The sequence below is a fragment of the Phaseolus vulgaris genome, chromosome 3 (assembly GCF_051622355.1).
Source record: "Phaseolus vulgaris cultivar YP4 chromosome 3, ASM5162235v1, whole genome shotgun sequence".
NCBI lineage: Eukaryota > Viridiplantae > Streptophyta > Magnoliopsida > Fabales > Fabaceae > Phaseolus > Phaseolus vulgaris.
In genome coordinates this window covers 27225572-27241405 of record NC_143500.1, presented here as the reverse complement: position 1 = coordinate 27241405, position 15834 = coordinate 27225572, and the positions used below count along the sequence as shown (strand labels likewise).

The 15834-nt window shown below is 41.0% G+C and overlaps 1 protein-coding gene across 1 annotated transcript; it reads left to right on the top strand.

The window, feature by feature from the left end:
• The first annotated feature begins 14381 nt into the window (after window positions 1-14381).
• LOC137805836 (uncharacterized) lies at window positions 14382-15744 on the top strand. Its single transcript, XM_068605745.1, has 3 exons — window positions 14382-15017; window positions 15194-15387; window positions 15460-15744. Exons 1-2 carry the CDS (start codon window positions 14555-14557, stop codon window positions 15355-15357), a joined length of 627 nt encoding a protein of 208 aa, XP_068461846.1. The 5' UTR covers window positions 14382-14554; the 3' UTR covers window positions 15358-15387; window positions 15460-15744.
• The last annotated feature ends 90 nt before the right edge of the window (window positions 15745-15834 follow it).

Here is a 15834-nt window from a genome sequence, read left to right as displayed (position 1 = left end):
AAAAAAAATCCCAATCTTATCATGTATTTAATTTAGGGTTTAGGTTTAGTTTGATTTTATATTAATATATATATATATATATATATGATTCTGCCGGTTGACCTAGCGCAAGAGCGTTGCCTCGTCACGATCTTCCTCACCAGCTTGACACCACGTGCCCTTTAAGTCCACACCACAGATAGTCTCTCTGAGAACCTGAAAACACAAGATGGCGCCTCTGCGGTCGGTGGCGCTCCGACGCTCAAGTCAGTGACAAGAACACCCAAAAACTGAGAGAAAACTATACTCTGTAGAACCGTACTAAAGTGCACTCAACCCAAAACAATGAGTCGTAATGAAAACGTACCTCTGCAAATTCTGTTAAGTTTACCTTTATAGCTAGGTTTTTTCTCTCTCCAGGCAGTTACGCTTTGGACGCGTGGCTCGCATCCAACCCTGCACGTGTCATCATCTGGGCTGGGGTAGCAGGTAGCACCCAGCCCTACACGTGTCATCATCTGGCGGGGGTAACTTGAGCGTCACTTCTATGTAGCATCCAGTTGTGCGACCAAGTCTCCTACTCAAGGTGTAACCTAGCACGTAACACGCTCCGGAACGCCACCTGACAAGGCGAGTATCGGATGCAACAAAGTACATCATCTTTGTGATACTACTTGTCGCAGGTGCCACCTTCCTCCTTGCCACGCCATGCACGTTCTAACTGAGAGGAGCTCGCCATCGACGAATGTCCACGCTGGGAATCCTGTCGTCGAGGAACAAGTTGTTTACTCCAACTCATTTAACCTTCGCGCCTCATGCTGACGTAACGATCATACTGAACTCACATGCTTGAACTTCCTCGCCTGAACCCCCAACAGCTACAACTGAGTTTACTGGGAAATCCGGCGATGTGCTTCTTGCGGCAATGCCAGACCACCTGATCTTCCATTATCTAATACGTCGATGACACACAAACCCGGCGACAACCGACTATGTACACTGCAGAACGCCACTTCCACGAGCGGCAATTATGCTTACATCTGAACCCTTCGTCTTTCTCTTGTCCACGTGTTCTGCTGAGCACGCCCCACATAGTCACGTGCTAGACACGTCATCACACCTGATGACCTGGTCGGTACACAAGCCCCCAAGTCTTGAGCTGCGACTTGTTCAGCGAAAAGACTAAAGGGTTGAATTTCCGGCGACCTACGTGGCCTCGCACGTTGGCGCTCATACTGTTCACTGATTTGACACTTCACCAACCCCTTCGATCATACGACACGTGGACTTATCAACGACTATTATTCATTGTCGTTTGCGCTTCTCGCAACGTTCGAAACTCTTAAAAACTTCGCGCCACTTCACTGTTTCATTATCTTCTTCCTCACTCCAAACTCCCGAAACGCTTCAGCGAACGCTTCGTCTCCTTCAATCACCATCTTGTTGAACGCTCTTCTGATCATCAAAAGGTAATTTTTTTATCACTCTCACTGATATTTGCTGCATTTTAATCGGTTTGCATAATCCATTAACTGTCTAGAGCATACGCTGTGGGTTGTTTTCGTTCTTTGCTTCGCTTTTTCCTGCGTTTAGGGTTTCTAACCTTTTCTCCGTGAGCCCCCCTCGTTCTCTCTGTCTTCTCCTTTTTCTGTTGGGTCCCTCTGTTTTCAAGCTCTCATCTCTTCCTTTTTCATTTTCTTTGCAGCTCTTCTGATGTTGGGAAAAGGAAGGATGGTTGAGCTGCGCTCCATAGCCAAGCTTCACAACCTGGCGGCGGGCTCCCAAACCGTGCCAAACTCTGTTGCAGAAATCGCTGCCGCCCAAGGCAAACCTCCGCCAGCTGGCCCATCCACTGCCGCTACTCTTCCTGCCCTCGAGCGGAAGAAGCTACCACTCAAAAAGGCTAAGAGAAAAGCCCCCAGGGTGGTATCAAACGAAGAGGCAGACGAAAGCACCGAGGATGGGCTAGTCTGCAAGAGGAAGAGGAAAGCTGTAATCGAACCACCACCAGCTGAGGGCGCCACCTCAGACTACGTCGAGAACCCCCTCAGCGCCTCCACGCCATCCAGTACCTGAACAACTTGTTGATATGCAAGCCTCTTCTCAAGCTGCAACAGAACTCCCCGCCTCGAGACTCCCCTCGCCATCCAACCTTGCGAGGGTGGTGGTGAGAACCAACCTTCACCTCTTCCCTCAACTCCAACCCTTCCAGCTCCTCTCCAGGAGGCCTTGAAGTCTTTCACTGCGCGCCTGAACGCCATGGTCGACGAGTGTCTTCCTCAAATCGTTGGTGAAGGGCTAAAAGACTCCTTGGACAAGTTCGCACTCGATAACCGCATCCGTCAGGAGTAGGCGAGCACCGCGAGAGCCGAAGCTGAGAAAGTCAAGTGTGACATGATGATGGAAGGGCTCGAGTTCTTGAGGGTGGAAAACGCTCTCAACAAATAGCTCCGAAGTTTGCGCAAGGACAAGACTGAACTGCGCCGGAAACTGCACGACAAACTTCAGGACGCCGTCGAGTTAGAGAGCAAGCTCGTGCCTATGAGGGAGAAAAATGCAGAGCTGGAGGAGGCCCGAAAAAATGACGGGGAAAAGATGGCCAAGCTAGAGAAGAGGTCGACCGAGAGGGAAACCCTTATGGGGAAAGTTGAACAAGATCGGGACAAGGCCCTCAAAGAACTGAGCAAAACTACTGCCGAGCTGGCCCAAGTTCGCGAGGAGAGCAGCGGGTTCAAGAAGAAGGCCGACGAGCTTGAGCTTGAGATTGCCCAGGTTTGTGAAGAGAACAGTGGGTTCAAGACAAAGATCGACGAGCTTCAACTTGAAGCTGCCCAAGTTCTTACCTCCGGCTTTGGAGCAGCTTTGGAGCAGTTCGCTTGCAAATTTCCCGACCTTGACCTCTCCGAGTTTTCAGTGTACAACGAAGATCATGCCTCCGACTTAATTGTTGCTCCCATCCGCCACTTCAACTTTACCGCCTTTAAAACTCTTGTACTTAACTTCGATTTATATGTAATAACTTTCATTTTGCTCAAACTGTTTGACATACATGTGTATATATATGGCTTCTAATTTTATCTGTTGTGCGATCACCTGGTATAATTTGCTGGTTTTTACTCAACCCAATGTACTTCGCACAAATTGGTACTTAATTCTCTGGAAATCACCTTAACTTAAACAAACTGTTAGTCTATAGCAATAACGTTCAACGCGAAATCACTTACTGGGCAGTAGGGGCGCAGGTCGATCTTAGTATCTGAAATCTCACTCGCCTGATCTGCCAAGGGACAAGCGTATTTCTACGTTATCGCCCAAAACTTCGCTGATCTAGCTCTCGTCGTGTAATCCTCTTTCTATTTCAATCTCAAAGCCATAGGCTTTCGGCGACGCCATTTTCCTTTTGACTAAAAACATCCCTTGCGGGGCCACCTCATGACTTCATCTTTGCTCGTCTGGAAGGAGAGTTGCCTTTCGGATCTCCCTCTACCTTCCCCGAGTCTTTAACCTGAGATAGTTTAAATCATTGTTCCCTCATCTGGGGGTAGAGCCGCCTTTCGGATCCTTCTCTACCTCCCTGAGTTTTAGAACAATGATTTAGGTGGTGAGGTGTCCTCTGCGAACCTTCCCCAGCCAACCTTTATCTTCTTTTTTAACTGGTCTTACTAGGTCAACATTGATGTTTCACTCAAGGGGAAAGGCGTTCTCATCAACCTTCCTTTCCCATACTTAAGATCATTAACAACCCTGACTTTTCAGCTTTATCTTGCCTGAACTCACTCGAGGGTGAGAAGGGCTTTTACTGATGCCTCAACTTGCCCAGGGGTTACATCTCCTCCTCCCCTGGATGCACTGAGGACTTTCAAACTTGCCTCGATTTGCTTACGCAAAGAGGTCTTGTGATCTGCTCTTGCCTGTACTCGCTCAGGGCGAGGAGGCCTTTTTAATCTCTTCTCGCCGGATGGCGACGAGAACTTAAAGAACTTTATACTTGTACCTCCGATCGCCAGGTGTGATGAGGAATTAAAAAACTTTAGCTTATACCTCCGATCACCAGCTGGCGATGAAGGTTTAAAACTTTATGCTTTAAAACTTTGCATTGAATGCATGCAATCTGAATTCGTCGTTGCTTTAAATTACACAAGGGCGACAAAAGTCTCTTTCCGAAAACTTAAAAAACGGTAAGCATGCAAACTTAATAACTTGGAAACTTTGATAAACTTCGAAACTTTCTTTATTGGGTTGCCTCGTTAAAAACCCTCCTTAGGGAAAAAAGAGTGCCCCCTTGAAAAACTGTTTTAATTGAAACATCTTAAACTGTTCAAGTTAATTTCTACTTACAATTCCTTAACTGTAATAAAACTTTAGATGGGTGGCGTTCCAAGTGCGAGGAATCGCCCCTCCTTCCAGCGTCTCCAAGCGGTAGGCGCTGTTCCCGAGCGCTTCGGTTATTCTAAACGGTCCTGTCCACTTGGGTGATAATTTGTTCTCTATCTCGTATTGGTGGGCCTTCCTCATCACCAGGTCACCATCTCTGAATTGCCTCGGCCTTATTCTGGAGTTGTACTTGCGTTCAACTCTTCTCTTTACTGCCTCAACCTTCACCCGTGCTTCCTCCCTAACCTCATTCAGCAAATCCAAGTTCATCCTCCTTTCTTCGTTCGAGTCTTCCGCCACGAAGTTTTGGAATCTCGGCGAGCTTTCCCGGGTTTCAACTGGAATCATCGCATCACACTCATACACCAAACTAAACGAGGTTTCGTGGGTTCCCGATTGCTCAGTGGTATGGTACGCCCATACTATACGGGGAACCTCTTCAGCCCAAGACCCTTTGGCCTTCTCCAACCTCCTCTTCAAACCTCTCAACAAGACCCGGTTGGCTGACTCCACTTGCCCGTTCGTTTGTGGGTGCTCCACAGAAGCAAACACCTGCTGAATCCCAACATCCCCACACAGCTTCTTCAACAGGTGACTTGCAAACTGAGTCCCATTATCTGATACCAAACGCTTGGGCACACCAAATCGGCACACAATATTCTTCCACACGAAACTCTGAATGTTGTGCGCGGTGATCTGGGTTACTAGTTCTGCTTCAATCCACTTTGTGAAGTACTCGATCGCCACAACCAAATACTTCATCTGCTTGATCGCCAAAGGAAAAGGTCCCAGTATATTGATTCCCCACGTATGGAACGGCCAGGGGCTGTAAATTGACTTCAGCTCTTCTGGAGGCGCCTTGTGCCAATCGGCGTGCTGCTGGCATTGCTTGCAACACTGGGCGTATTTCTTGCAATCTTCCCTCATCGTGGGCCAGTAATAACCTGCGCGAAGGGTTCTTGTTGCCAAAGCTCGACCCCCGATGTGACTCCCACAGATCCCCTCATGGAGCTCAGCCATAATCCTCATGCACTTCTCTCCATATACGCATACTAAAAGGGGATGTGTAAACCCGAACCTGTACAACTCGCCATCGATGAGGGTGAACCTGTTGGAGTTCTTCTTTATCTTTCTGGCCTTCGTCGAGTCCATTGGGAGCACGTCATCCGCCATGTAGCGCTAGTACGGCGTTATCCATGTATCTGGCTCATGGATAGCGCAGACTTGCGTCATCTTCGTCTCCCCCCTAGACGTGCTCTAACTCTCGGCGTCCTCAGAGTCTCCTGAGTCAAAGATCTATGACTCCTCGCCGTCCCTTCCATTGACTTGCACACATGAAGAACCTGGTGATCTGTCACGAATGCTCGAGGTATCTTCAAAGTTTCTTGTATAACAGTCCTTTGCCTGCCCCCCTTGCCCGAACTGGCGAGCTTGGCTAGCAAGTCAGCTCGGGCATTCTGCTCCCTTGGCACGTGCACCACTTTGAACAAAACGAAGGACCTCTTCAACTCTTGAACATACTCCAGGTAAGCCGCCATCTGCGGATCTTTGGCCTGAAACTCACCCGTTACCTGCTCGGTGACCAACAACGAGTCACTCTTGGCCATCAACACCTTTGCTCCCATCTCCTTTGCCAACAAGATACCAACGATCAAAGCCTCATACTCCGCTTGATTATTGTTGGCTTTAAAGGCAAACCTCAGAGATTGCTCTATCAACACGCCGTTGGGTCCTTCCAAAATAACTCCAGCTTCGCTACCCAGCTGGTTAGACGACCCATCCATCGAGAGCACCCAACGAAAATCGTCCCCGGCGCTCTGCACTGTTTCAGAAGATAGCTTGACCACAAAGTCAGCGAAGATTTGCCCCTTGATCGTTCCTCGGGGCTCACACTTGATGTCGAATTCTGACAACTCCACCGCCCATTTCACCATCCTCCCATCTACATCCGGTTTCTTCAAAACCTTCTGGATGGGTAAGTCAGTCATTACCAACACTGTAAAGCTTTGGAAGTAATGACGCAGCCTCCTCGCCGAAAACACAACCGCCAGCGCCGCTTTCTCTAAGGCCTGATATCTCACTTCTGGGCCCTGCAACACCTTGCTAACAAAATAGATGGGTTTTTGGACTTGATCTTGATCCTGGACGAGCACCGCACTTATCGCCCTCTCAGTTATGGCGAAATATAACCTGAGAGGCGTTGCCACTTGAGGTTTGCACAGAACCGGCGGGCTCGCCAAGTACTCTTTGAACTTGACAAAAGCTTCTTCACACTCCTTCGTCCAGACAAACCTGTTATTCCTCTTCAAGCATTGGAAGTACAGGTGTCCCTTCTCTCCACTGGCGGTTACGAATTGAGACAGAACGGCCATCTGGCCCGTGAGCTGCTGCACCTCCTTTACTGTGGCAGGACTCCTCATCACCAGAATGGCGGCACATTTGTCGGGATTTGCCTCGATTCCCCTCTTCGACAAGAGAAATCCCAGAAATTTTCCTGCCTCCACGCCGAAAATACACTTCTCGGGATTCAGTTTCAGAGCTTGTACCTGGCTATCGTAACAAACAATTCTTCCAGATCAGTGACGTGCCTGCTCTTTTCCATAGATGTTACGACCATGTCGTCAACATATGCTTGCACATTCCTCCCGAGCATAGGGGCGAGCACTTTGTCCATTAGCCTCTGGTATGTGGCCCCCGCATTCTTCAGCCCGAAGGGCATCACCTTGTAGCAATAGCACGACCTTTCCGTCATGAAAGCGGTCTTTTCCTCATCCATGGGATGCATTTTAATCTGGTTGTATCCTGAGAAGGCATCCAAGAAGCTGAGCAACTTACACCCTGACGCACTGTCTACCAGGGCATCTATACTTGGCAAAGGATAAGAATCCTTTGGACATGCTTTATTCAGATCCGTGAAGTCAACACACATCCGCCATTTCTCACTGCTCTTCTTGACCAGAACGACGTTGGCGAGCCATTCTGGATATTGGATCTCCCTGATATGGCCTGCTGCAAGGAGTTTCTGCGTCTCATCCTTGATCGCCTGTCTCTTTTCTTCGTTGAACTTTCTCCTTCTCTGGCGGATTGGCCTGACCTGGGGATCCATTGCTAAACGATGACACAAAAAATCGGGGTCAATCCCCGGCATGTATGAAGCAGACCATGCAAACGCGTCCAGGTGTCTACTTATTACCTTGGAGATCTGGTCTTGTGTCTCGCCATCTAAGGTTTTCCCCAGCTTAAACGTCTTGTCGTTGATATTCTTTTCAAGTCACTCATCGACCGGCTGAGGCCTCTTCTCACTGGCGATTAGTGCTCTCGCAATCCCTGACTCCCTAGCGGTCTCCGGGCAGTTTTTCTCTTCTTCCACCCGAGCGGCGCTCTCGGGCCTCGCCTCGACATCTTCCATTGCCACATCGTCCTCGGCGGCCACCTCCAACGCTGTATCCACAACTCGCCGGTTGTCCTGCTCAGGCTCCACACTAGGGGGCGGCGTTGTGGTTACATGGCATACCGATCTCTTGTTCTTAAGGCTGTTTTCATAACACTTCTTTGCCTCCTTTTGGTTAGAGCGGATGGTGATAACCACCCCTTCCATTGATGGTAACTTGACCTTCATGTGCCTTGTTGAAGGCACAACTCCTGTCCTGTTGAGTGTTGGCCTTCCCAACAGGATGTTGTATGCTGATGGAGCGTTCACGACAAGGTACCTGATCTTTTCTGTGTGCGAGGCCGACCCATCTGTGAACGTCGTCCTTAACTCAATGTACCCCCAGACCTCCACTTGATCACCGGCAAAACCGTACAAGCAGCCCCCATATGGCTTCAGCTGGTCAGGGGATAATTGTAATTTTTCGAAAGTCGGCCAAAACATCACATCTGTCGAGCTTCCTTGATCGACCAGCACCCGATGGACAGTTCTTCCCGCCGTAACAAGCGAGATCACAATAGGGTCATTGTCATGAGGCACAACATCCCCAAGGTCTCCTTTGGTGAACGTGATGTCCACGTCGGGTGAGTGATCCTCAAAAACCTCCACTGACATCACAGACCTTGCATACTTCTTTCGCTGCGATGCAGTACACCCACCACCCGAGAACCCACCAGCTATGGTGTGGATCTCGCCGTGAATGGGTACCTCGTGCTGCTGTCCCTTATTGCCCGCCGGTTGGGAACCTGATGATTGCCCCGCTTGCTTCTCTAGCTAGTAATCCTTCAAGAACCCACACTTGACCAACTCGGCGAGTTGGTATCCCAAAGCCAAACACGAATTGATAGAGTGGCCAAAGCTCTTGTGGAACTCACACCACGCGTCTGGTTTTGGTCCCAACACCTTATCCGTGGTCTTCTCAGGCACTTTGAGCCTGGCGGTAATATTCGGAATAGCGATCAGGTCAGCCAATCCCATCACGAACTCGTACCTCGGCTGGCGATTAGCCAATCCCATCACTAACTTTGTGACCAAGCTCTTGCTCTTATAAAATGTAACAAAAGTATATGAATCATGATATATGATATAACAAAAATTATTGGAGAATCAACTTACCATCTCGTATTTCTTCTGTGCAACAATCTTGGATCCACCAATATGAAGAATTGTTTGCTTTTTTCTATTATCCTTTTTTTTTTTGCAATTTCCTTGGTGTACATGTAGTAAAATAACTAAATCTAAATAAATCAACACTTCAAAGAATAAAGTAGTTTTAATTACCTTTGTCCTTGAATTTAAACCATAGTCAACAAAAGAAGGCCAATGGTCTATATTCATCTTTTACGGACACATTGCAATAATATCATCTTTATTGTGTGTTCCATAATCTCTTTCCTACCATAATTATTGCATATACTCAGTCCATTTTGTGTTAAGTGTTTTGAAGATATATCTTACACGAGCATCAAATTTAACCTTCAAAATTATTACACAAGTAAATTTAATGATAATTACAATATAATATAAATTAAAACATAAAAAAAATCCAAAATTATTACACAAAAGTATTATTATAAGACACAATATCCCTTAACCTTCCCTTCTTCACAAATATCATTCATCAAGGTCATGTATGTGATCAAATTAGGCATCACACCTTTGACATTCATGATCTTGTATGAGTAAAAAGCATCCTCCAATCTCATATTCTTACAATAACTGTTAATAAATGTGTTATATGTTACCAAATTAGGTTCAAATCCTTCATCCTCCGTCTTTTCCAAGAACTCTGTCACCTTATTTGTATCTCCACCTTTGCATAAAACATTAATACACTAGTTCATAATCTATGTTGTTTTGTTTGGTGATTGATGTGAATTGTGTGGGGGCACAAGAGAGGGAGCACTTGTGATGGAGGTTGGCTCCATTATCGATTATTCTTCTTAAAGAATTGAAGAGGTTGGCAAAAGCAAATGAATGTAGCAGAACAAGAAGGCTCCAATGGAGCTATGGTGTCCTTGAAGGTGCATGATAGGTAGGGAGAGTGATTGGTTGGCCATATCACTTGGAGAAAGGTGAAAGAGAATATCAAAGGTGCCTAACCTAGAGAGACTAGACAAAGGAGTAAAAGCTTGCAAATTTGGCAGCATTTACTCATAAAATTGATCTTGTATTTGATGACTTTTTATGGCAAGTGCACCGCGTTGTCAGAAGTAATAATTGTTCCTAAGGACGGATATTAATCCCACAAGGAACAATGAATTATCGAGTACAATAATCGATAAATATAAAAACAGAACAATAAAAATAGTTTTGAATTGGTTATGTTGGCAGTGATCAATAAGAAATCAAACAAAGAATTAGTAGCTTCAATTGGAAAAATAGGGATTAAGTTTCATCCCTATCACTCTCATGTATTTTGATTATATTAAGTTCTTTGATTGATGATGCCCATAGAAAATTCATTTATATCAATCTCTCGCATACTTATAAAAAAAAATTAGAATCACACTCAAACGTTAATGGCAATTAACATTTCAAGTCTATCTCTAACACTCAAATATGCTAAGTATTGTTGTTTAGGTCTGAACCCTAAAAATACCTCCCAGTCAGATTTAAGATTCTCAATTTGTCACGGAAATTTAAAAGTAAAAAAGCAATACCAATAATCAATCAAGAACTTAATATTAATATATAAGATATCACCTTAATACATAATAGTTTGAACATATTACTCTCTATCCCAAAGGGTAGAATTAGCCACACATACTTCCAGCACCTTCCATATTCTTCCAATTGGGTTACAATTCACTCCATGGTAACCTCTTAATCTAACACACTAGGGTTGAGCCTCTAGCCCCCTATTTATCCTAGTTTTCTAGGGTTAGGTCGCTTCCCATGTCGCGCTAATGGGCTAAGTGAAAAAACATAAAAAAAAGACCAATCTTTCTTTGCATCTTTTTTCATTATGGGACCTTCCAACTTTCTCTTTTTCGCTCAAATTATTCCCCTTTACTCCAAATCTTCAATCCTCCCTATAAATATGCAATTAACACCAAATTTGGGAATAAAATGCTCTTATTCAAATAAAGCTCATAAAAAATGTAAAAAGGTATAAATTTATAAATTATGAATTATTTTATATGTAAATTAGCAATAAAACCTCATAAGTTCCTATATTTTAATATGAAATATTACTAAAATTAGACACTTATCAGTGTTCTCTTGAGCCAAGCACCCCTTTATATAGGAATGAGGTCGGCCATTGTACAAAGGAAGTGGTGGGAAATTTCAGATATCCTATATTTGAAATTGGCGCCTAAAGAGTAGTCACATGGTAAGCATGTTTAGGTTTGCTTAATATGACTAATGAATGACCTAGGTTAATTTAGGAGTCTTCTAGAAACCATAATTTAACCTAGGTTGGTTTTTAGATACCTAATTCAATCATAATTACAATTAAGAAATTTTACAAGTAAAATTCCTATTCTACTTTTGACAAAAAATAAATTCTACTCTACACTAGGTTTATAGAATTTTTGAACATGTATAGGAAAGTTTCTCTGCCATCAATAGCAGAGTCTCAGTCTTCTTGGATCTTACTTTCCATTGACCTAGTTGTTGGGCCTGAACTTGGGTCTGAGCTTGGCCTTCTTCCATCAACTTGGACTTGCAATACTAGGATGTTCTCAAACGTATGAGGACCCAGTGAATGAATCTAGTTCTTTGCAAAAGCCATTGGATTGCCACTAGAAGATTCGTCAATTCAGTCAAGGTCACATACTCTTTTGATTCCCCCTGGTGTTCCTTATTGGACCTTCAACATTGGCGATGAATCTCTTATTAGCGTTCCTCTTCTTCACACCTCTAACGAAGACAACCAACTTCATCAAAGTTCTAAAGTATATAATCTTTAACTTAGGGAAACTTCATTTTTCTTTCTTTCACAGGTTCCATGAATAAAATATATTCATGTATACTAATTTATAATGGGTGTGGTTTTAGGAGTTTTACCTTGCTAGTAACCCGAATATAAAGCACCAATAGGCAATAAAATGGTATTTCTACTATCATCAACATTAATATATCACATTAATTACTTGCGATAGTGACTAAACAAGTCAAATAACTAGACTTTGAGAGAATAACTTTGCTTCACACAAATTAGATAGAGAATAACGACTCACACAAATTAAACAAAAAAACAATATGAGGAACATGAACAAAATAGTTATATGAGAAAACAAATTATTACTTCCTTTTGACATTTAATAACTTACCTTCACCACGAACCAGAAGCGTAAAGAACACCTTCCTAATTTGCAATTCATTCACTGATTTGAGCCAATGTGAAATTAGAAGCAATGAATCACTAATTTATTAATAAGAAAAGATGCATTAATTGAAGTTAAACCCGAGAGAATCAAAAGAGACATGAGAAAACAATCAAAATACGAGTTTCGAATAGTTTATAGATCCCCATCTCTTTGGCCTGGAATTAAGCAGTTTTATTCTACTACTTGGATGCTTCGTAATCGATGCAATACTTGTCTTAATTACTGTGGAAAAATCAGGTTTAGGATTACTCATATTTTTCGGGAAGGGAATGCGTGTGCTGATAGGTTGGCTAATTTAGGATTTATTCATAGAGAATCCTTTTATTGGTATAATAGACTTTCATCTAGTCTGTTCTTAGAATTCTTTATTAATATTTATAATCTACCTATGTATCGTTTTTGTTAACATATGGGTTTTGGTCTAGTCCCTCATGTTTTTGTATTTTCTTTCTTCTACTTTTTTTTAATAATATTTTTTTTCATGTGATGACAAATGATTGTTGTTACTTGAGGTGTCAGCCTAACTTAGATGTCAAGTAGCATGGTGATGCTTAACATGAAATTTTTTTTTATATATAAAAAAGTAATGGTAAATTAAAATAAAATAAAATTATCAACTAACAAAAATATTAGGTAGTCTTAATTTTTCATTATGAATGAAAATATCTAGAATTAAGATAGATATTTGATGGAACCTAAATAAATGTTTTCATAAATTTTAAAAAATAATTAACAAATAGTTTAATATCTTAATAATTTTGATTTGAGAGATACAATATTTTTTAAAATCAAATTAATTTTGCACCTTAAAGTTAAATAATCTTAATATATACATTATATTACATTTCCTAGACACATTCGATCTTGGACTCCAATTTAGATACAAAGATCATCTCTCAAGTGACTATCTTCTATTTTTTTAAAATTATTTTCAAAATGTTGTCATCATCAATAATAGTTTGTTTATACCAATCTCTTTGGATCATGAAGTATTGTTCCCTTTAGGTGCATTTGTAAGAGATTTTGTAGTTGTGTAAAATAATGATAGTTGTTGATGCAAGTAAGTCAATATTTTATGATTAACCACAATCCCCTGCAACTTTATCATTTTTTTTATGAATAAACTTGGAACAATTTTTTAACTATTTTACCAAGAATGATCCCATCCATCTGATTGAAGATCACGATAATGCTTTATAACAGAAAAATAGGAACATTAAAATAATAATACTATTTTTATTTAACAACATTTGAGATTTTGATTCACAGAATAAAACAAATATAATTTTATTGAAAACATTATGTAACTTTCTAATACATTTTTTTTAATTAACTACTAATTTATCCTCAATGCATGAAATTAAGAATATTTCTTGAATTTATTTATAAGAAATCAATGGTTTATGAAAAAAAAAACTTTCTCTCAAAATATCATATATAAAGTAGAACTAGAAGTATATTAATTTAAAAAAGGAAAATTCAGTGTGATATTTATATTCAACTTTCAATGTCACGTTTTTATAAAAACTTGAACGGAAAATTATTTTATATTTTACTATGCAAAAGTTTTATATAAAAAAAAGTCTATAAGAGAATATATATATATATATATATATTATTGAATGATATGATTTATGATATTGGATAAGTGTTTATGTTTTAAAGAGTGCATGCGATTTTTGTCCTTTATAAAATGTTTCAACTTCTAAAAAACATATCACAATTTCCAAAGACGTTGAATTGTTCAACTTTTCAATTTGACGATATGCGATATTTTTTGTTTTTATATATTTTGAAGGTGTAACCCTAAAAGAAAATAAAGGAAAAAATGGAATAATGTTTTTTTTTCCAGATAATTTTTTTATTGAATTTTATTATAGATTAACGTCATACTAAAATGATTAATGTGAACACTTAATATAATTTGATGGATGCAAAATGGGTCTTAAGGCTAGGTTAATTATAAATTTATAAATAAAAAAATACTCTTTCAACCATGGCTTAAAAGAGTGATAAGAATTACTACTAAGAAACATTGAAATCCATGCATGCATGCATCTAGTGGAATGTAACCCAGGAAAAGAACATTGGAATTGTTGCTAGGGTTGAGTGTTCCCTAGTTATTATCATTATATTAATTATTAAAAACATCAATGGCATTGGTCCAAAACAATTGTCATTTTCACAATTGTTCAGCTTTTTTCGATGATAACAACTAAAGTTGTCTATACAAAGACACCGAGAAAAACGGTTTAGCTTCTATTCACATCTATTCATCCATGCAGGCCATTGCTCCACCGCTAAATCATAACCAACATAAAGATCATCTCCTTATAATAATAACTCGATACAGATTCATTCTTCACATCCATCTTCTCTCTTTTCCTCTCTCTATTCGAGTTTTCTTTCCACAACCAATTAATCATACAAAAAAATGGGTTGTGGAAAATCTAAACTCGGTGTTGTTGCCAACAGCACCCTCCTCCAGCACAAGAAATCTAGTGTCAGTTCCAAGGAAACTGATGTACAATCAGTGGACAAAACCAATGATGTTAACATTGACAATGTAAATTTGGAAGTGGAAGAGAAGAACAAAGAAAATGTCAAAGATAAGGATGTTGATGAGTCTAATAAAGATTCTGAGATAGAAAATGTGAAAGAAGAAAAGCCATTGGAGAAGAGCCACGAAGCTGAGGAGAAAACACAGGAAACTGTTGTTGCTGAAGAACCCAAAGAGTCTGTGAAGGACAAGGAAGAACATGAAGTGAAGGATGTTGTTCCTGTTGCTGTTGCAGAAGAGGAACTTCCCGTTGCTGTTGCAGAAGAGGAACTTCCCGTTGCTGTTGCAGAAGAGGAACAACAACCAACGGAACAAAAGGGAGATGGAAATGAGAAAGGTTAAAGGATGACTCTTGAATATGAAAGCTCTTAAATATTTTATTTTACTTGGATTAATTTTATAATTTATCTTTCTTCTGTTTATTCAGAAGTTTGTGGATTTTGATCATGCATAATAACCCCTTGGATGTTTTTTTTCCCTTAAATTTAATTTGTTTACAATTGTGCCTGACAGAGGATGTCAAGGGAGAGACTTTGGTGAAGGAAGAACAAAACAAAGACACAAAAGAAGAGACATTGGTTAAGGAAGAAGAGGTTAAAGAAACAAAAGAGGAGGAGAAGAATTTGGTCACTCAGAAAGAAACTGAAGTTGAAAATGTTTCAACTACAACCTCCTAAATGAACAGAACGATTTGAATTTTTTAACAGGTATGTGGGGCTACTTAACAAGAGTTGGAATGTCCCAAATGTGAATTTGATCGAAATATGTTTGTGTTGCAGACACATGAGACAACCACAAAAGGATGAAATGGAATGAGAGTTACATCACAAGAATGAATTATTCTGGTTGCATTGCAAGTGCAGGGTGTTTCTGGTTCTTATTAGTCATTTTCTAAAACTGATGATTAAGTTGGAAATAGCTTGGATATGGTGCCCAGTGTTCATGTCTATGGTGATTAGCTTTTGTTCATTTTGTGTTCTTCTTATATTGAATTTTTCTTTCCTATGTCCTCTCCCAACATTATACTATTACAATACAATAAACTTCACAAGAGTTACTATTTCCTACATTGTTATACCATCTGAGCTTGCATTCACTGCATAACTTAATTTTTTAAATAATTATTACATAAAAAAAATCTACTTACAACACTA

Coding starts and splice junctions, on each gene's coding strand:
- LOC137805836 (XM_068605745.1), top strand. CDS start 14,555: ATGGGTTGTGGAAAATCTAAACTCGGTGTTGTTGCCAACAGCACCCTC. Junction 15,018..15,193: donor GGGAGATGGAAATGAGAAAG/GTTAAAGGATGA, acceptor TGTGCCTGACAG/AGGATGTCAAGGGAGAGACT.